Raw genomic sequence first — 14,648 nt, 5'->3', positions numbered from 1 at the left:
TCTCATCTCAATAAATGATACCGCTCTTTAGGCCAAGAACTTATGACTCTTTCTTGATTCCTCCAATCCTTTCATGTCAAGCAATTTTTTAAAAAAGAGGTGCAGGACCCTAATAATAATACTATATCTCAGACCAACCACTTCCATGACCATCAACCTGATGTACATCAGAACTCATCATGTTGCTTAGATCACTGTAAAAGGCTCTGATTAACAGCACCATCCACACCTCCCAATTCTCTTTATAACACACTCAAATCAGTATGCCAATGATCAACTATCAGTTCTTATCCTTTTATAATTTTCAGCAGCATTTGATGTTGACTACTTTATCTTAAGGGAAAGAATCTTTTCATTTGTTTTGTAATACCACACTCATCCAGACTTCCTCCTATCTCACTCAAAGCATTTTCCTGGAGCTTTTCCTGGTTTCTCTTTCTAACCTCTAAATTTTGAATGTTTTATATCTCAGTCCTCAGCCCCCTTTTATCCTCTCTATCTACATGCTCTCCTTATATTAGTGTGGCTTTAATTTCTCCTCTGTAATCCCATGGTTCAGTGTAAACCACTAGTAAAGTATTCTCATGTTGTTTTGTAAATCTGTGTTTACACTTCTGTTTAATCACACTGAAATTTTATTCAGGACCAAGATCCTAGCTCTCATATTATCATTGTATGGAAAAGGTACTCAATGTATGCTTATTAAGTGAATGACTGTTTAAATGAATGCCAACAAGGAATCAAGAAATATCAAAGCAAATATATATATGTGTGTATATATCAAAGAATATATATATATATATATATATATATATATATATATATATATATATATATATATATATATATAAAAGCATAAGTGACCATTACGACTGGACAACTGGCCGGTAGCTATGATGCACACTGACCACCAGGGGGCAGATGCTCAACACAGGAACTGCCCCCTGGTGGTCAGTGTGCTCCCTCAGCCAACCTCCTGTGGTCCCTCCCCCTGGCTGGCCTGCTCTGATCATCCCAATCACCGGCCAGGCCAAGGAACCCCACCCATGCATGAATTTGTGCACCGGGCCCCTAGTTTGGTTATAAAATCATTAAAGATTTCATACATATATACTCAAATATATATATTTCTACCTCTACTTTGAAGCAAGATCTTTTGAATAATCACTTGATACCCACTTCTGCCATTTCAACCAAAACTATCTGAGTAAATATCTTTTTTTAACCTTCTCTTATGTGCCTTTTAAGTGCTAAAAAGATCTTAATTCATTACCAGAGAAACAAAAAAGAAATTGACTTTCATTAATCAACAAATAGCTAATTGGTTGCATGACATTGAGCATGAAGTTTTAAGTTGTCTTGGAATGTACTTTTCTCTTTCACTACATGAGAAAATTAGATGACATGAGATAACTCCATAAGTTGATTATTCTATTTCTAGCCACCACATAGGCTGCTTAATATTTGACCAATGCAGTTCACAGCTCACATTTTAAAAAGATTTTAAAGCTATGTTCGTCAAAACTATAAAAGTGAGAAGAATACAACTTTGTTCCTGTTACTCATGGCTTTGGAAGACCACTCAGTAACTCAAGCCACAAAGCCAAGCCAGGAATGCCCTTCTGCTCTTCCTCCCTATCCAAGTATCAAAGCCCACAAACACTTGCAAAGATTCCGAGTGATTCAGTGAAGTAGAGGCAGATCCTGGGGAAGAGAGTGTTCTGTCAACACTCTGCTGGGAAGAACAAGCAGTCTGCGATGACTTGCTCTGTGGGTGGCTTCCTCCCACCATGAAATATGTGAAGGGTGCTCACTCCTGCCATTTAGGAGCAAGCTGGATTAAAGGCAAGGCAGTTGTGCCCAAGTTGGAACCCAAAGTCAGTTCTCTTGGACTTCGAGTTTTCATCTTTTGTGGGTGAAAATAAGCAAACAATGATTAATTCAAGAAGCATAATATAGCTTCCTGGATACTAGAAATGCCTTCAAGGCTGGTAAGGTTGGATCAACTGATTTATTGACGGCTAGCCCTGTTTCAATCCCTTTCCAACTTTAAAGTAATTTTTCTTTCTCAATGAATCCCTCTTTTCTCCTCATTTCTACTCGTGTCTTCTCAACATTTGCCTCGCCTCATTCTAGAGGGAGAATGAAAGGATGTTCATATCTATGATCTACTTCTGGCCCCCCATTCCCACATCATTGCAATTCAGGCTCTTCATGCACACCATGTTCCAGATGCACAGAATGACTTGTTCTCAAATGCGCCCTCCTCGCTGATCCCATGGGGTACAGATGACCCTAGCAGCACTGCCCTTTTCTTTACTGAATCCCATTTCATTGAGTTCAAAGAGAACTTACTCTATGGAACTTTTCCTCCTTACCCATCTCTACTCCCACCTTAGCCTCTTCTGGCACTCACAGCAACCTGTGTAACCCTTATTGTAGTACTCTTCACAGTCAAGAGGTTTATTTATCCTTCTGCCTTTCCCACTCAACTAAAGGAATTCCTTGGGGACCAGGACCGCGCCCTATGCATTTTTGTATCCATGGTACATAGTCTAGGACATGAATAATAATAGGTAATCAGCAATAACTGTTCAATGAATGAATGATTACTTCTGACCCTGGACTCTGTCTTTGCTCTCTGTGGGTGGGAATTGCAACTTACTTATCTTTGTAGTTTCTATCATGTCAGGCACCATACTGTGTACTAGTAGTTGCTCGCAAAAGTGCATTAGGTACCTGTGCTCCATAATATCTACTAATTCAACTTAATTTAATAGTTTACTATCTACTGTGTACAAAGCAACTTTGAGGAGCTTACAGTTGGTTATAAGAAATAGTACTTATTAACTATATATGTTGAAGCCGAATATAATATGCATTTTGGGAGAAGTACAAAGCAACTGTTCTCAAATATTAAAGGAGGAAAATGTTCATTCAGGGACATAAAAAAGGCTTCTTGGAAGGAGAAGTATTGGCTCCGGCTCTTGAAGATGAGATAATGGGTAGGCAAACGTTCCAGATAAAGGGATTAAAATGCATGTGAGCAATTATAGCATAAATTTCACCCAAGGGCTATTAAGTAGTGGTTTTGCAACAATTAAACAGATGTTCTTCAGTGTTAGCTTACTGAAATCACAAGTCATCTTAACTGACAGTGTGATGATTAATTTTATGTATCCACTTGACTGGGCTACTGGGTGCCCAGATATCTGGCTATTCATTGTTTCCGGGTGAGTCTCTAATGGTGTTTCCAGAAGACAGTAGCGTTTGACTCAGTAGCCTGAGTAACACAGATTGCTCACCCTGTGGATGGGCATCATTCAGCTGAACAGAAGAACAAGGTGAAGGGGAAATTCCCTTTGCTCTGCCTCTTTGAGTGAGTTGGGATGTCAGTCTCTCCATGCTGTGGAACTGGGATTTACACCTGGTTCTTTAAAACTGGTTCTCAAGCTCTAGACTCACACTAGAACTATACCACCAGTTTTCCTGGGTCTCCAGCTTGCAGATGGCAGATCATGAAATTGCTCATGTCTCATAATTGTGTGAACAACTTCCTTATAATAAATCTATAGACAAATAAATAGATATAGATATTTATATCTCTCCCCCTTTCTTTCTGCCTTTCTCCCTCTTTCTATAGATATAGATGATATAGATATAGATTAGAGATAGAGATAGAGATAATAGATGGATATGGATATGGATATGGATATGGATATGGATATGGATATGGATAGATTCTATTTAATATCTCTGGAGAACCCTGACCAATGAAGATGGTGATTTCTCTTCAGAATACTTTTAGTTGAGCTCTATTACACATCCCTTTCATATACCCTTCCTAATACCTTTAGAAAATGAGTGATCAGGGGAAGGGGTTGGAGGTTGGGTAAAAAAGGTGAAGGGATTAAACAAAGACAGAACAACGCATAGACACAGACAACAGTATGGTGATTACCAGAGGGAAAGGGGTGGAGGGAGGTAGAAGAGGGTAAAAGGGAAATATAATGACCAAAGGAGACTTAACTTGGGGTGGTAAACACACAATACAGTATGCAGTACACTTGATACCTATATAATTGTATTATCCTATGTCACTCCAATAAATTCAATAAATTTTAAAAAATAAACACATAATGATGGGTCAAGCAATTCACTTTAAGATCTTCAGGTGTGCAAATCTGAAGTTTAAAAATATATTGTCATACAATAAAAAAATTACATCGTACTTCAGTACAATAGCAAAGAATCATGATGGTTCTGTCCAAGAACACAAAGAAATATATCTGGTAGTAAGGAGAAGAAATCAAGATTTAAGCCAGCTACTATGTCTAAGTCCCCTTTCCAACGGCACTATTTTTTACTCCTCTGACATCAGAGATGTCACCCACCTTAAGAAACACGGAGGAAAAGAGTGACTTCGCAGTGGAGAGATTCAGCAGATAGCATCTTAACCAAGTGTCCGTATTCACATCTCGGGTGGGACATACGACAGTGTGTTCCTCCTAACATGATGCACTGAGAAGGATGCCTCCTTGTTCCTGAGCTATTCCTACCCCAAAATGCATACGCTGTATCCAATCATAAAGAATTATCTAATAAGTCCAAATTGAGGGACATTTTACAAGGTGACTAACCTGTTCTCCTTTAAAGATGTCAGTGTCATGAAAGACAAATAGACTCTTTAAAATATTTTCTTTTGTACTCTGCGGTAAAATTACAAATACTGTAAGGAAAAAAAATGCTCATTTTCTCTGTATCATTTGTCTTCGTCCTAAAACATTCATGAACGTGCTTGATTTACCTTGGAGTATACAGAGGTCACCTGTGACTGTGCAGAGTCCCACCATGCCTGGGCCATGCTCTCAGAAGGTGAGCAGTGCTTTCCAGTGTTTGAGACACTCAGAGCACCTCTGCACCCAGCTCCCCTTGGGCGCCCTCTAGAGTCCTGGAGGAGCCCGATCTGGGAGGTGACCAGTCCTGGGTTCTTTCAGCCTGGCCCTAAGGTGCAGCCTCCAGAGATAAGGAGGTCAGTATCTCTCAGCACGCAGGACACCCACATGGGGCCATTGCTAAAGAGGCTCTGAGCAAGGCTCTTCAGGCAGCAGTCTGGCGTCTTAACTGTCAACCAGGCATGAATCCTACAGAAAATCCTGATCATAATCAATTTCAATATCTAGTTGGGAAACTAATAAGAAGCCTCGTGTTAATATTATGAGGCAAGTACCATTGAACTCTGAACTCGCTTATGATCTTAAGGTTTTAGCCCCGGTTTTAAATCACTTCCTCATATGGTATAATAAGACAATGATAATTAGGTGATTTTTCAATAGAAAATTAGAGTGAAAGTTTTATAGTGATAAAAGTAGATGCTCATTTATTTTCTTAAAACCCACATATTTATACCAAAAACATTGCTGTTCTTCTAAAATTCAAATGTAACTGGTATCTCTTATTTATCTGGAAGCCTATCCCTGAATCCTTTTTTTCTACTCTTTCAAAAGGACTTGTCACTTTGATAGCAGGTTCCACCTGTACCAAAAAATCCCACATGGCCCCAGCACCTCAAGCTCAGTTTTTATATTCAGTGAATTCACTGATTGGTTAATAACCAAAGAGTTTAACCCTTTCACTTCATCTTAACGATTAGATTTCCACGATTAGATTTCCCTCAGATTGTAAGGGGAAAAGTTACCAGTGAACACGACACAAAAGTCCCAAACTACAAAGAATAGTTACGAAAAGAAAAATACAATGTCTGCACCTCACCTCAGAAACCTGCTTGCAGTAGTTACAATGCAGGGGAAATACTCCGCTAACAGTTGTGAGCCTAGAGCTTCCCATTCCCTGTGTTTCAGATCTTCCTGTGTTAATGGCAGTCACCCAGGGAGCCATGGGGTGCAGAAACCATCCAGGCCAGAACCCACGACAATTAGATGCTTACCTTCTTGCTAATGGTCTTTCTTCCCAGGAATCACCCGGTCACACAGCAGCAGGTAAAATGCTTTCAGAACATGCCAGAGCTGCCCTCTCATTCCAACTGAGAGAAAATGAGAACAGAGAACTCCTACCCCCTCCCCCACAGGCTGGGAAACAAACAAACAGGTTATGAGGGTTACTAAAGTAGAACAAAAGTGTCTCCGCAGAGCAGTGGCCCTTGCAGCTTGTTCTCAAAGGTCTCTGGAGAGAACTTGGATGCCTTCCTGCTTCCTTGAGCATCACAGCTGGGAACACTAAAAAGTCCTCGTGACCGCAGCACTGCGGCCCAGGTTTCCATCTGCTCTTATTTAAATGTTAGTCATGGAAAGCCAGGACAGTCTGCTCGCCAAAGTCCATGGTCAAGTGGAGGATAAAGACATTTAGTGATTCTCTCTACCCAGCCCTCTGAAGAAAGGAAGGTGTGAGGATGTAGCTAGAAGTGGTTGGAGTTATGAGGAACCGGACTCAGGGGAAGTGTGTGTGGGGAAGGAGTACAAGAGTTCCGGCTGCGTTTTTATTTCTGTGAACCCTTCTGCTTTTTCTTCAATGCCCTTTGACCTGTTGGCAGTGGCATGAGCCCTGAGTGCAGGGCTGAAAACTCCTTTGCTGCGAGTGAACGTGTCTTCATTTGGTTACCATGGTGATGGTACTGTGTGTCACCAGCCCCGATGATTTGCATTGCAAACCATCACTGGAAATGGGGACAGCAGAACTTGATATTCTGGATGGAGAGACTCAATTCACAGGAAAGTTCAGAGGGAACAAAACATAAATATATATATGCATACTCCCAAACACATAAGGAAGGGGGCCGACAGTAAGGGCTAACCGTCAGTCCCACCCTCCTTGAAATTTCAGTATCTATAAAGTATTTATTTGGAAGATTCAGACAGTTTCACTTTAGACAAGCAAGTAAGCACATTATCAACCTCATTTTTTAAAAAAATTTTTTTATTGATTTCAGAAAGGAAGGGGAAGGGGGAGAGAGATAGAAACATCAATGATGAGAGAGAATCATCAGTTGGCTGCCTCCTGCATGCCCCCTAATGGGTATTGAGCCCGTAACCCGGGCATGTGCCCTTGACTGAAATTGAACCTGGGACCCTGCAGTCCACAGGCTGACTCTCTATCCACTGAGCCAAACCTTAGGGCTATCAACCTTATTTGTTAAAAATTAAATTTCACAGACATATTCAGCATGCATCTTTGTAAAGGGCATCATACTAAACCACTACCTGATAATTATTATATTCCTGAGTCACGTATGACAGCAATACCCTTCATTTGGATAAACTGCATTATTAGAATTTGAAATGATGGAAAAGACAGTATGCATTTCAGATTATATCTAACTTCGAACACACAGGAACCCCCATATTTAAAGAGGAAGTACTGAGGTTGTCTTCAAAAAAATGAGGGGAAAGGGCCTTACCAAGTCTCCCCTCTCTTCCTCCGACAGCTGGTGAGGTTCCTCTGTGGAGCTCCTAGTGTCACTGAGCAGGACTGGAATAGCCCTCCACACTGGCACTCACCCTATCCTGGCAGAGTCCCTGTCTTTTAGGATTTCTCCCACCTCCACCACCAGTATCTGAGACCTTTACTCTCAGGAGCCCAGCTAGGAATTCTGCGCTTAACATTGGTGACAAAAATCAGATGATGATAGCCATCATTTATTATTACTTATGCCAAACCCCTCAAGGCAACATTTTCTTACTTGATTCTTCCAAGTAGGAATTATTTTTATTCCCATTTTATAGATGATGAAATTGAGGTTCACAGATATTATAAAAAGTCACACAAGTCATAATGAAGAGAGCCAGGACTCAGGCAAAACTAGGTCTATCTCACTCCCAAATCCATACTCCTAACAATAATATTTATTCTCAGAGTTCAAAAAAGAGTATACCAACAGCTCCTATACACTTCCCAAAGGGTTCACTCAGGGTGGGAGAGCATGTTTTTTAGAAATGTCAGAATCTTTCTCAGTTTTTTAATGATTCTGAATAGAAGTAGATTTAGCCTAGTTGGTCTGGTTCCACCAAGTTAAGTCAAAAAATTGGTTCTTGTTTGTTGAGTTTCTAAATCCAAGAACCATCGCTAGGAGACAAGAGCTAAAGGTAGGCTTTCCTTCTTTCCTATCCAAAGATAATCAAGCTCAGTATTTTTTGAACATTCCCAATGAGCCAGAAGCTGACTGGAAAATACCAACTCCATGTACAGTACAATTAAATGATGATTCTGGCTGATTGGTAGGCTAGTAAACTACCAAAATAGATGGGAGGCAATTCTTTCCTAAGTACTTGTTAGTAGACAGGAGGATGCCAAGTGCATGCTCAACACATATTTGATATTCACTCATCATGATAAATCTTCCTCAGTCAATTCAATCATTTTTACGATAAAGATCCAAATGAAATTCTACCTTCACTATGAAGGGACCTTCTCCAATTTTACTCTTATTTTGCTTATGCTTGTCTCATAGCACTTACCACATTGTGCCTGCTATTTGATCATTGATCTTCCATTGGAACTCATTTTGAACCCAAGGAGACTTTTGGCAATGTTTGGAGACATTTTGGTTGTCATAGGAAGGTAGAGAATACAGTAAACACACTGTAATACAAACAGCAATCACCCAACCCTCTAAACACACAAGTTTTCAATCCTAAATGTCAAGAGTGTTGAGACTGAAAAACCCGGTTGCTCAATAAATTGCTTGGGACTTGGAGCCACAAGTGCTTAGTTCCAGCTCTGGCAAGTCACAGTTCCCGAGACCCACGAGTCTCACCAGCAAAATGCAAATACTTATTTTATGGATGTTCCCTCCGAGAATTATGGTAGGGATCACTGCAATAATGCATGAGAAACGCTTGTCCACTTGGTGCAATCATTGTTAGGTGTGCAGTGATTGTATGAGTGATGATGACAATGATCATTGTGCAGGCAGTCTGAATATATAGGTCTAGCAGTGGTTCTCAACCTTCCTAATGCCGCGACCCTTTAAAACAGTTCCTCAGACCCCCAACCATAAAATTATTTTTTTTGCTACTTCACAACTGTAATTTTGCTACTGTTATGAATCGTAATGTAAATATCTGGTATGCAGGATGTATTTTCAGGGGTCGCGACTCACAGGTTGAGAACCACTGGCTAGAGCTCACTGAGGACATCGAGGCTAGATTTGAAATCTGAACTCAAATGTACTCACTTAAATTTCATCTCAATAAGTATTTATTGAGCAGCATCTCTAGGTTTGCATTCTTCTAGGTACTATAGTAGATATAAGAATAAGATATTCTCCCTGAATTAAGGAGTTCATTTTTTTTGGATAGAGATAGAGTCATACACAAAAAGTTATAACACTGTGTAAAATAACCGAAGATAATAAAGACTAGGTGAATAAAGTTTTTTAGAAACAGAGCAATTCAAGATATATTTTATGTTTATGGGCTGCATTATACTGGCAATAACAACAACAAAACACACCCTCTTTTTACCACCTCACTTTACTGAGCCCCCTGGGGGGAAATGCAGTCTTATGACTTAGATTACCCACTTGACAGAAAAGATTAAAGTGGATAAGAAAACTAAAGTTGCTTTTTAACAATGAACATGTTAAATCTGACCATGTAGAACAGTAATGAAATGGAGGTAGCTCTCCAATCTTGAGTCCTGAAATGGGTTAAAAAGCTATGACTCCAAACAGCCACGCATTGCCGCACTGAGGTATAACATGCTTCCAGAATGCAAATGAACGGTATTTGGGGGAAGTTTTTCAGGCCACCCGGGTAGCTGAACTGTATTCCTATTTACTCTGTTCTTAGGAAATAAATGTCTGATAAACTGAACTGAAATGTGATATAAAAAGTAGGCTTTAATTAAACTGAGGCCCTTACAAAATTAGTGATTCTGCCATCTGTCTGTTTTTTTTAAAAATCTTTTTTGTTGAAAGTATTACATATTCCCCCTTTTTCCCCCATCGACCTTCTCTAGCCCACCCCTGCCCCCTGTCCCAGGCCCTTACTACCCCACTGTTTGCATCCACAGATTATGCATACATGCATATGAGGTCTATGGTTGATTATCTCCCATTCACCCACCCTGCCCCACCTTCCCTCCCAGATTCCACACTCTGTCCCATGCTTCCATGTCTCTGGATCCACTCTGTTCATCAGTTTATTTTGTTAATTAGGTTCTACATATGAGTGAGATCATGTGATCCTTGCCTTTCTCTGACTGACTTATTTCACTTAGCATGATACTCTCCAGGTCCCTCCATGCTGTCTCAAAGGGTAAGATTCTTCCACCTATTAATCAGCAATGTTCTCTGGCTATTCCATTCCTAACCCCAACTGACACTGATTGCTTGAAACATCAAGTTCATGTAGAAGAGCTCATTACAGTATGCTTTTTCCTATTGGGCTGCAACAAATTACCACAAACTGAGTAGCTAAGACAACACAAGTTTATTATATTATTGTTTTGGCGGATAGAAGTCCAAAATGGGCCTCACTGAGCTCAAGGTGCCAGCAAGGCTGTGTTTCTTTGCGAGGCTCTCGGGGAGAATCCATTGCCTGGCCTTGTCCAGCTTCCAGAAGCTGCTCACATCCCTTGGCTCATGGCCCCTTCCTCCATCTTTAAAACCAGCATTGTAGCAGCTTCAAATCTCTCTCTGATTCTGATCCTCCACTTCCATCATCACATCCACTCTCAGACTCAGAATCTCGGGCCTCTCTCTAATCAGGACCCTGGAATCCAGGTAATCTCTCTTTCTCAAGATCCTTAACGTAATTTCATCTACAAAGTCCCTTTTGATATATAAGGTAACATATCAAACATGTTTGACTTCTTTGGTATGGGGCCATTATTCTGTCCACTGTATACCCATTATCCAGTGGAGTGAACACCTCTTGTGTGGAATTCCACCTTCGCAGCAAACTCTGAGTTAGGCGGCTTTGGTACCAGTCACATGCTGTCACAGAGCAGTCTATACATTGATTCTGTGAAAATGGTGCTTTTAGGAAGTGTGACTGGGTATGTGAGGCTCTATTTACAACTACATGAGCATGTAGTTCTCTTATTCATATAAAATGTGATTTTTTTTCTTAAGAGTATTGCTTTGGTGACACAGACTTAGAGTTAAGTCTAGGCTCTACCATCTCCTATCTGTGCCACTTAGAGTAAGCTGCTTTCCTTTTCTGAGCTTTACCATCTCTAACTCAGCCGCATTTTCTACCTCCCTTATACTACACCCCACCACCCCTGAAATTTCCCTTGGTAAGGTTTGAAGGCTGTCCAGGGTGTCTTAACTTATATAGTGAGAGGCATAATTGAACTTTATAGGCATCGTGAAACAAAGAAGTAGAAAACAAATAAGATCATATAATTTGGGTAGACTTTATATTTGAAAAGGCTAAGGTTTGATATATTAATTCTCTTCTCTGAAAATATTTTCAATATTTATTCTCTAGAACCCATAAACATATAACAAAAAACTATCTAAATACCCTATAAGACACCAAGGTGATGAAATATAATGTACATTATAAAATACTAGAGGCCTGGTGCATGAATTTGTGCACAGAGTGTGGTCTGGCCAGCCTGCCTCAATGGGGGCCAATTAGGGCCGGGCTGGTGGGTTGGGGGGAGGAGCTGTGGGTGGTTGGCCAGCTGACCCTGCCCCTGATCAGGGTTGGGGGGCCAACCGGGGGCGGGGTCAGCCTGGGGGAGGGGCTGCGGGCAGCAGCCCCACACCCGATGGGGGTTGGGAGGGCTGATCAGGGCAGGGATGGCTGGGGGGAGGGGCCATGGGCAGTTGAGGGGGGCCTATTGGGGCCCCAATTGGGCCCATTGGCCAACACTGCATTTCATAATGACCAGTTGTTCCAGTCATTCTTGTCACTTGGCTTTTATATATAGAGATTATGTTTATAAGAGAGGTTTTATTATTAGTCTCCTAGCCCCTCTCTCTCCTTGCCCAGCCCTTGAGATTCCCTGAAACTTTTCCAATCTGCTCTGTGTGCCCTATGATTCTGGGAGCCCAGCTCTTTTTCCTTCTTTTGTTTTTTAAATTAAACTAGGTTCCCAAATGTACTCCCTTTCTTTCCCCTTTTTATTAATATTATATTAAATTTGCTAAAAGCTTAATTAGGAACTTAGTATTATATTAGCAACATAATTTATTGAAGATGATTCAAAATATATAGGTTATTTCTTTGCTTAACACAATATCTTTGGCATCTTATAACAGGAAACAGAAAATCATTAGTCCCATCTGTACCAGTAAAAGAGCTTCTTGGAATCTGTGCCCTGATTTCTCCATTCTCTTTTCTCATTCTCTCATTCACACTCCCTCCTTCAGTCATTCTTTCTTTATATAAAAACGTGTCCTTTTGGCTCATTGTAAGCATTTTAAACTTTACAATGTATATAAAACAAAGTGATAACTTTCCGCCACCTTCTCAACCTTGTGAAGTTCTTATAATCATTCCCAATCATTATTCTCCAGGATTCTTATGATCATCTGCTGGACTTCATGCCATGTCCCAGCATATAGATCTGACTTACTGTTTACTGGCCACATAGTAGTCCACTATATGGACATACCACAATGTGTCTCTCTCTAGTTCTTCCTTTACTGTTGTTGAAGAAGGCAGAGTGTTCCCCCTTATTTCATTTATCACTGTATTATTTAGTGGAGAAGTATCCAAAAGGAATGAAAAGGCAGCCCTACTACACTTTTCTGGAAAAAAAATCTTTTCTCTCGAACTCCCTCACTTCTTGATCTTTGTCTTGGAGGAGTTGGGGAAGTGGTCCAGTAAAGTTGTTATTTAGCTGCTATTGTTAACCAGGGTTAGAGAATTACTACAGCACCATTTCCCTCTCTCCCAACAGTTCCCCAGTAACGCTGATTAAAACAAGCCAGCTTCACATCAGAACTAGGAGAAGTGAGAGGGAGCCCTGGGCTGACTTCAAAAAAGTATTTTCTGAAAATATAATTGCTTTTATCATACAGGGATGCAGACAGACAAATAGACACACATACATATACACATGTATGTAATACATGTAATACATGTGTATATGTATTTATATATTTAAAGCAATTGTATAAATAGGTTCTATTGTCAGATTGGAACATTCAATTTCATTAGTATTTGGTATATTTCATTGATTGACAACTTGTATCTGTTAAAGTTGAAGTACCAAGATACCACTGTAATTATGGCATTCTGAACATTGTTCTGAGTGACATCCTCACACAAAAAACATCACCATCTGGAAACCAGAAATGGAACACCATGCTTGTAAGCAATTCTTACCTCTTGGATCTCTCTCTTTCCCTTCCCCCTGGGATTAGCTAATTCTCATGACCATACCACTTATTTATTGGCTATTCTTAGCCACAACTTTAGATCATTTTTATTTTTGATCTGTACCTATGCACGGAGACTCATACTTAATTCTCCTCTGTCTCTTCTTCAGTGAACTTGTCAGCCCCTTCATCACCAACAGCATTTAATACCATTCTGTTTCAACAGCTGAGGTCTCACCAATTTTACCTGCATTCAACCCGAACCTGTTAGCTTAGTTATAGTCGAAAGATTCTTACCAATAGGAAAAGGGAGAAAGAGCTGACTTTCAGTGATCAGGGTGAACATGGAGGTTGCTATGGCACAAAGAAAAGTTCATAATAAATAACCTTACCTGTCCCAGTTGGTGTAGAGCTCAGGGAACAAGCTAAGTCCATCCCTAAGGAAGCTGATCCTCACAGCCCCCTCCACTGGCCTGCATCCACCTGCAACAGAAGCTCTGCTCCTGAACTGTGCACCTGGACTGCTCCTGAAGGAAACAGTACAGCATTTGATTAATCTTACATAACATTTTCATAGTCCACGCCCATCTGTCCCAAGGAAAAACCTCCCTTCCCACTCTTTTTGTATCAGGAAATATTCAAAGCAGGGGACTGAGACTTCCTGAATTCATGGGCCCCACAAGATTTTTGGAGGTCTACCTTGTGCCAGACTTTTGGAGAAACACCTCTCTCCTACAAAGTTTGCAGTCTTTTGGGGGTCACAACTAATAATACTCATGGAGGAGTGTTGAGGACACAGAGGGAGAGGGGCCTATTATCTAATGGGAATTTGGAAAGGCTTTGCCAAGGAGATAATGCCTGCTATGAGTTTTGAAGCATGAGTAGGACCTTTCCTGATGAATGAGAGTTGAGCTAGGCTTGAGGCTCTGGAGAGGATGCTCAAGGCAGAGAACAGCGTGGACAAAGACACAAACATGAAACAGAATGTACATTTTGGGAATTGCAAAGTCTGTATGGATGAAGCATAGAGTATTTGGAGAGAGAGAGAGAGAGAGAGAGAGAGAGAGAGAGAGAGAGAGAGATGAAGCTGAAGAGTAGGAAGCCTCATCTGGTAGGCTGACTTATGACTTAGCAAACAGTAATTGGGAATCTGGATACTATAATGCAGTGGTTCTCAACCCTCCTAATGCCGCAGGCCTTTAATATAGTTCCTCATGTTGTGGTGACCCCCAATTTCATTGTTACAAATTGAAAATAATTAAAGCATAGTGATTAATCACAAAAACAATATGTAATTATATACGTGTTTTCCGATGGTCTTAGGCGACCCCTGTGAAAGGGTCGTTTGACC

At 40.6% G+C, this 14,648-nt stretch overlaps 1 protein-coding gene across 1 annotated transcript in view; it reads right to left on the bottom strand.

Moving 5' to 3' along the window:
• ITPRID1 (ITPR interacting domain containing 1) overlaps positions 1-13,819 on the bottom strand; it is a 76,365-nt gene extending 62,546 nt beyond the window's left edge. Inside the window, exon 1 of the mRNA XM_059712695.1 lies at positions 13,690-13,819. Coding sequence (XP_059568678.1) covers positions 13,690-13,732 — 43 coding nt within the window. The 5' untranslated portion in view covers positions 13,733-13,819. The remainder of the gene's footprint in view (positions 1-13,689) is intronic.
• Positions 13,820-14,648: the final 829 nt, after the last annotated feature.

Source organism: Myotis daubentonii, chromosome 10 (assembly GCF_963259705.1).
Source record: "Myotis daubentonii chromosome 10, mMyoDau2.1, whole genome shotgun sequence".
Taxonomy (NCBI): domain Eukaryota; kingdom Metazoa; phylum Chordata; class Mammalia; order Chiroptera; family Vespertilionidae; genus Myotis; species Myotis daubentonii.
The sequence above is the reverse complement of the archived record's forward strand: the minus strand, read 5'-3'. Positions and strand labels throughout refer to the sequence as shown.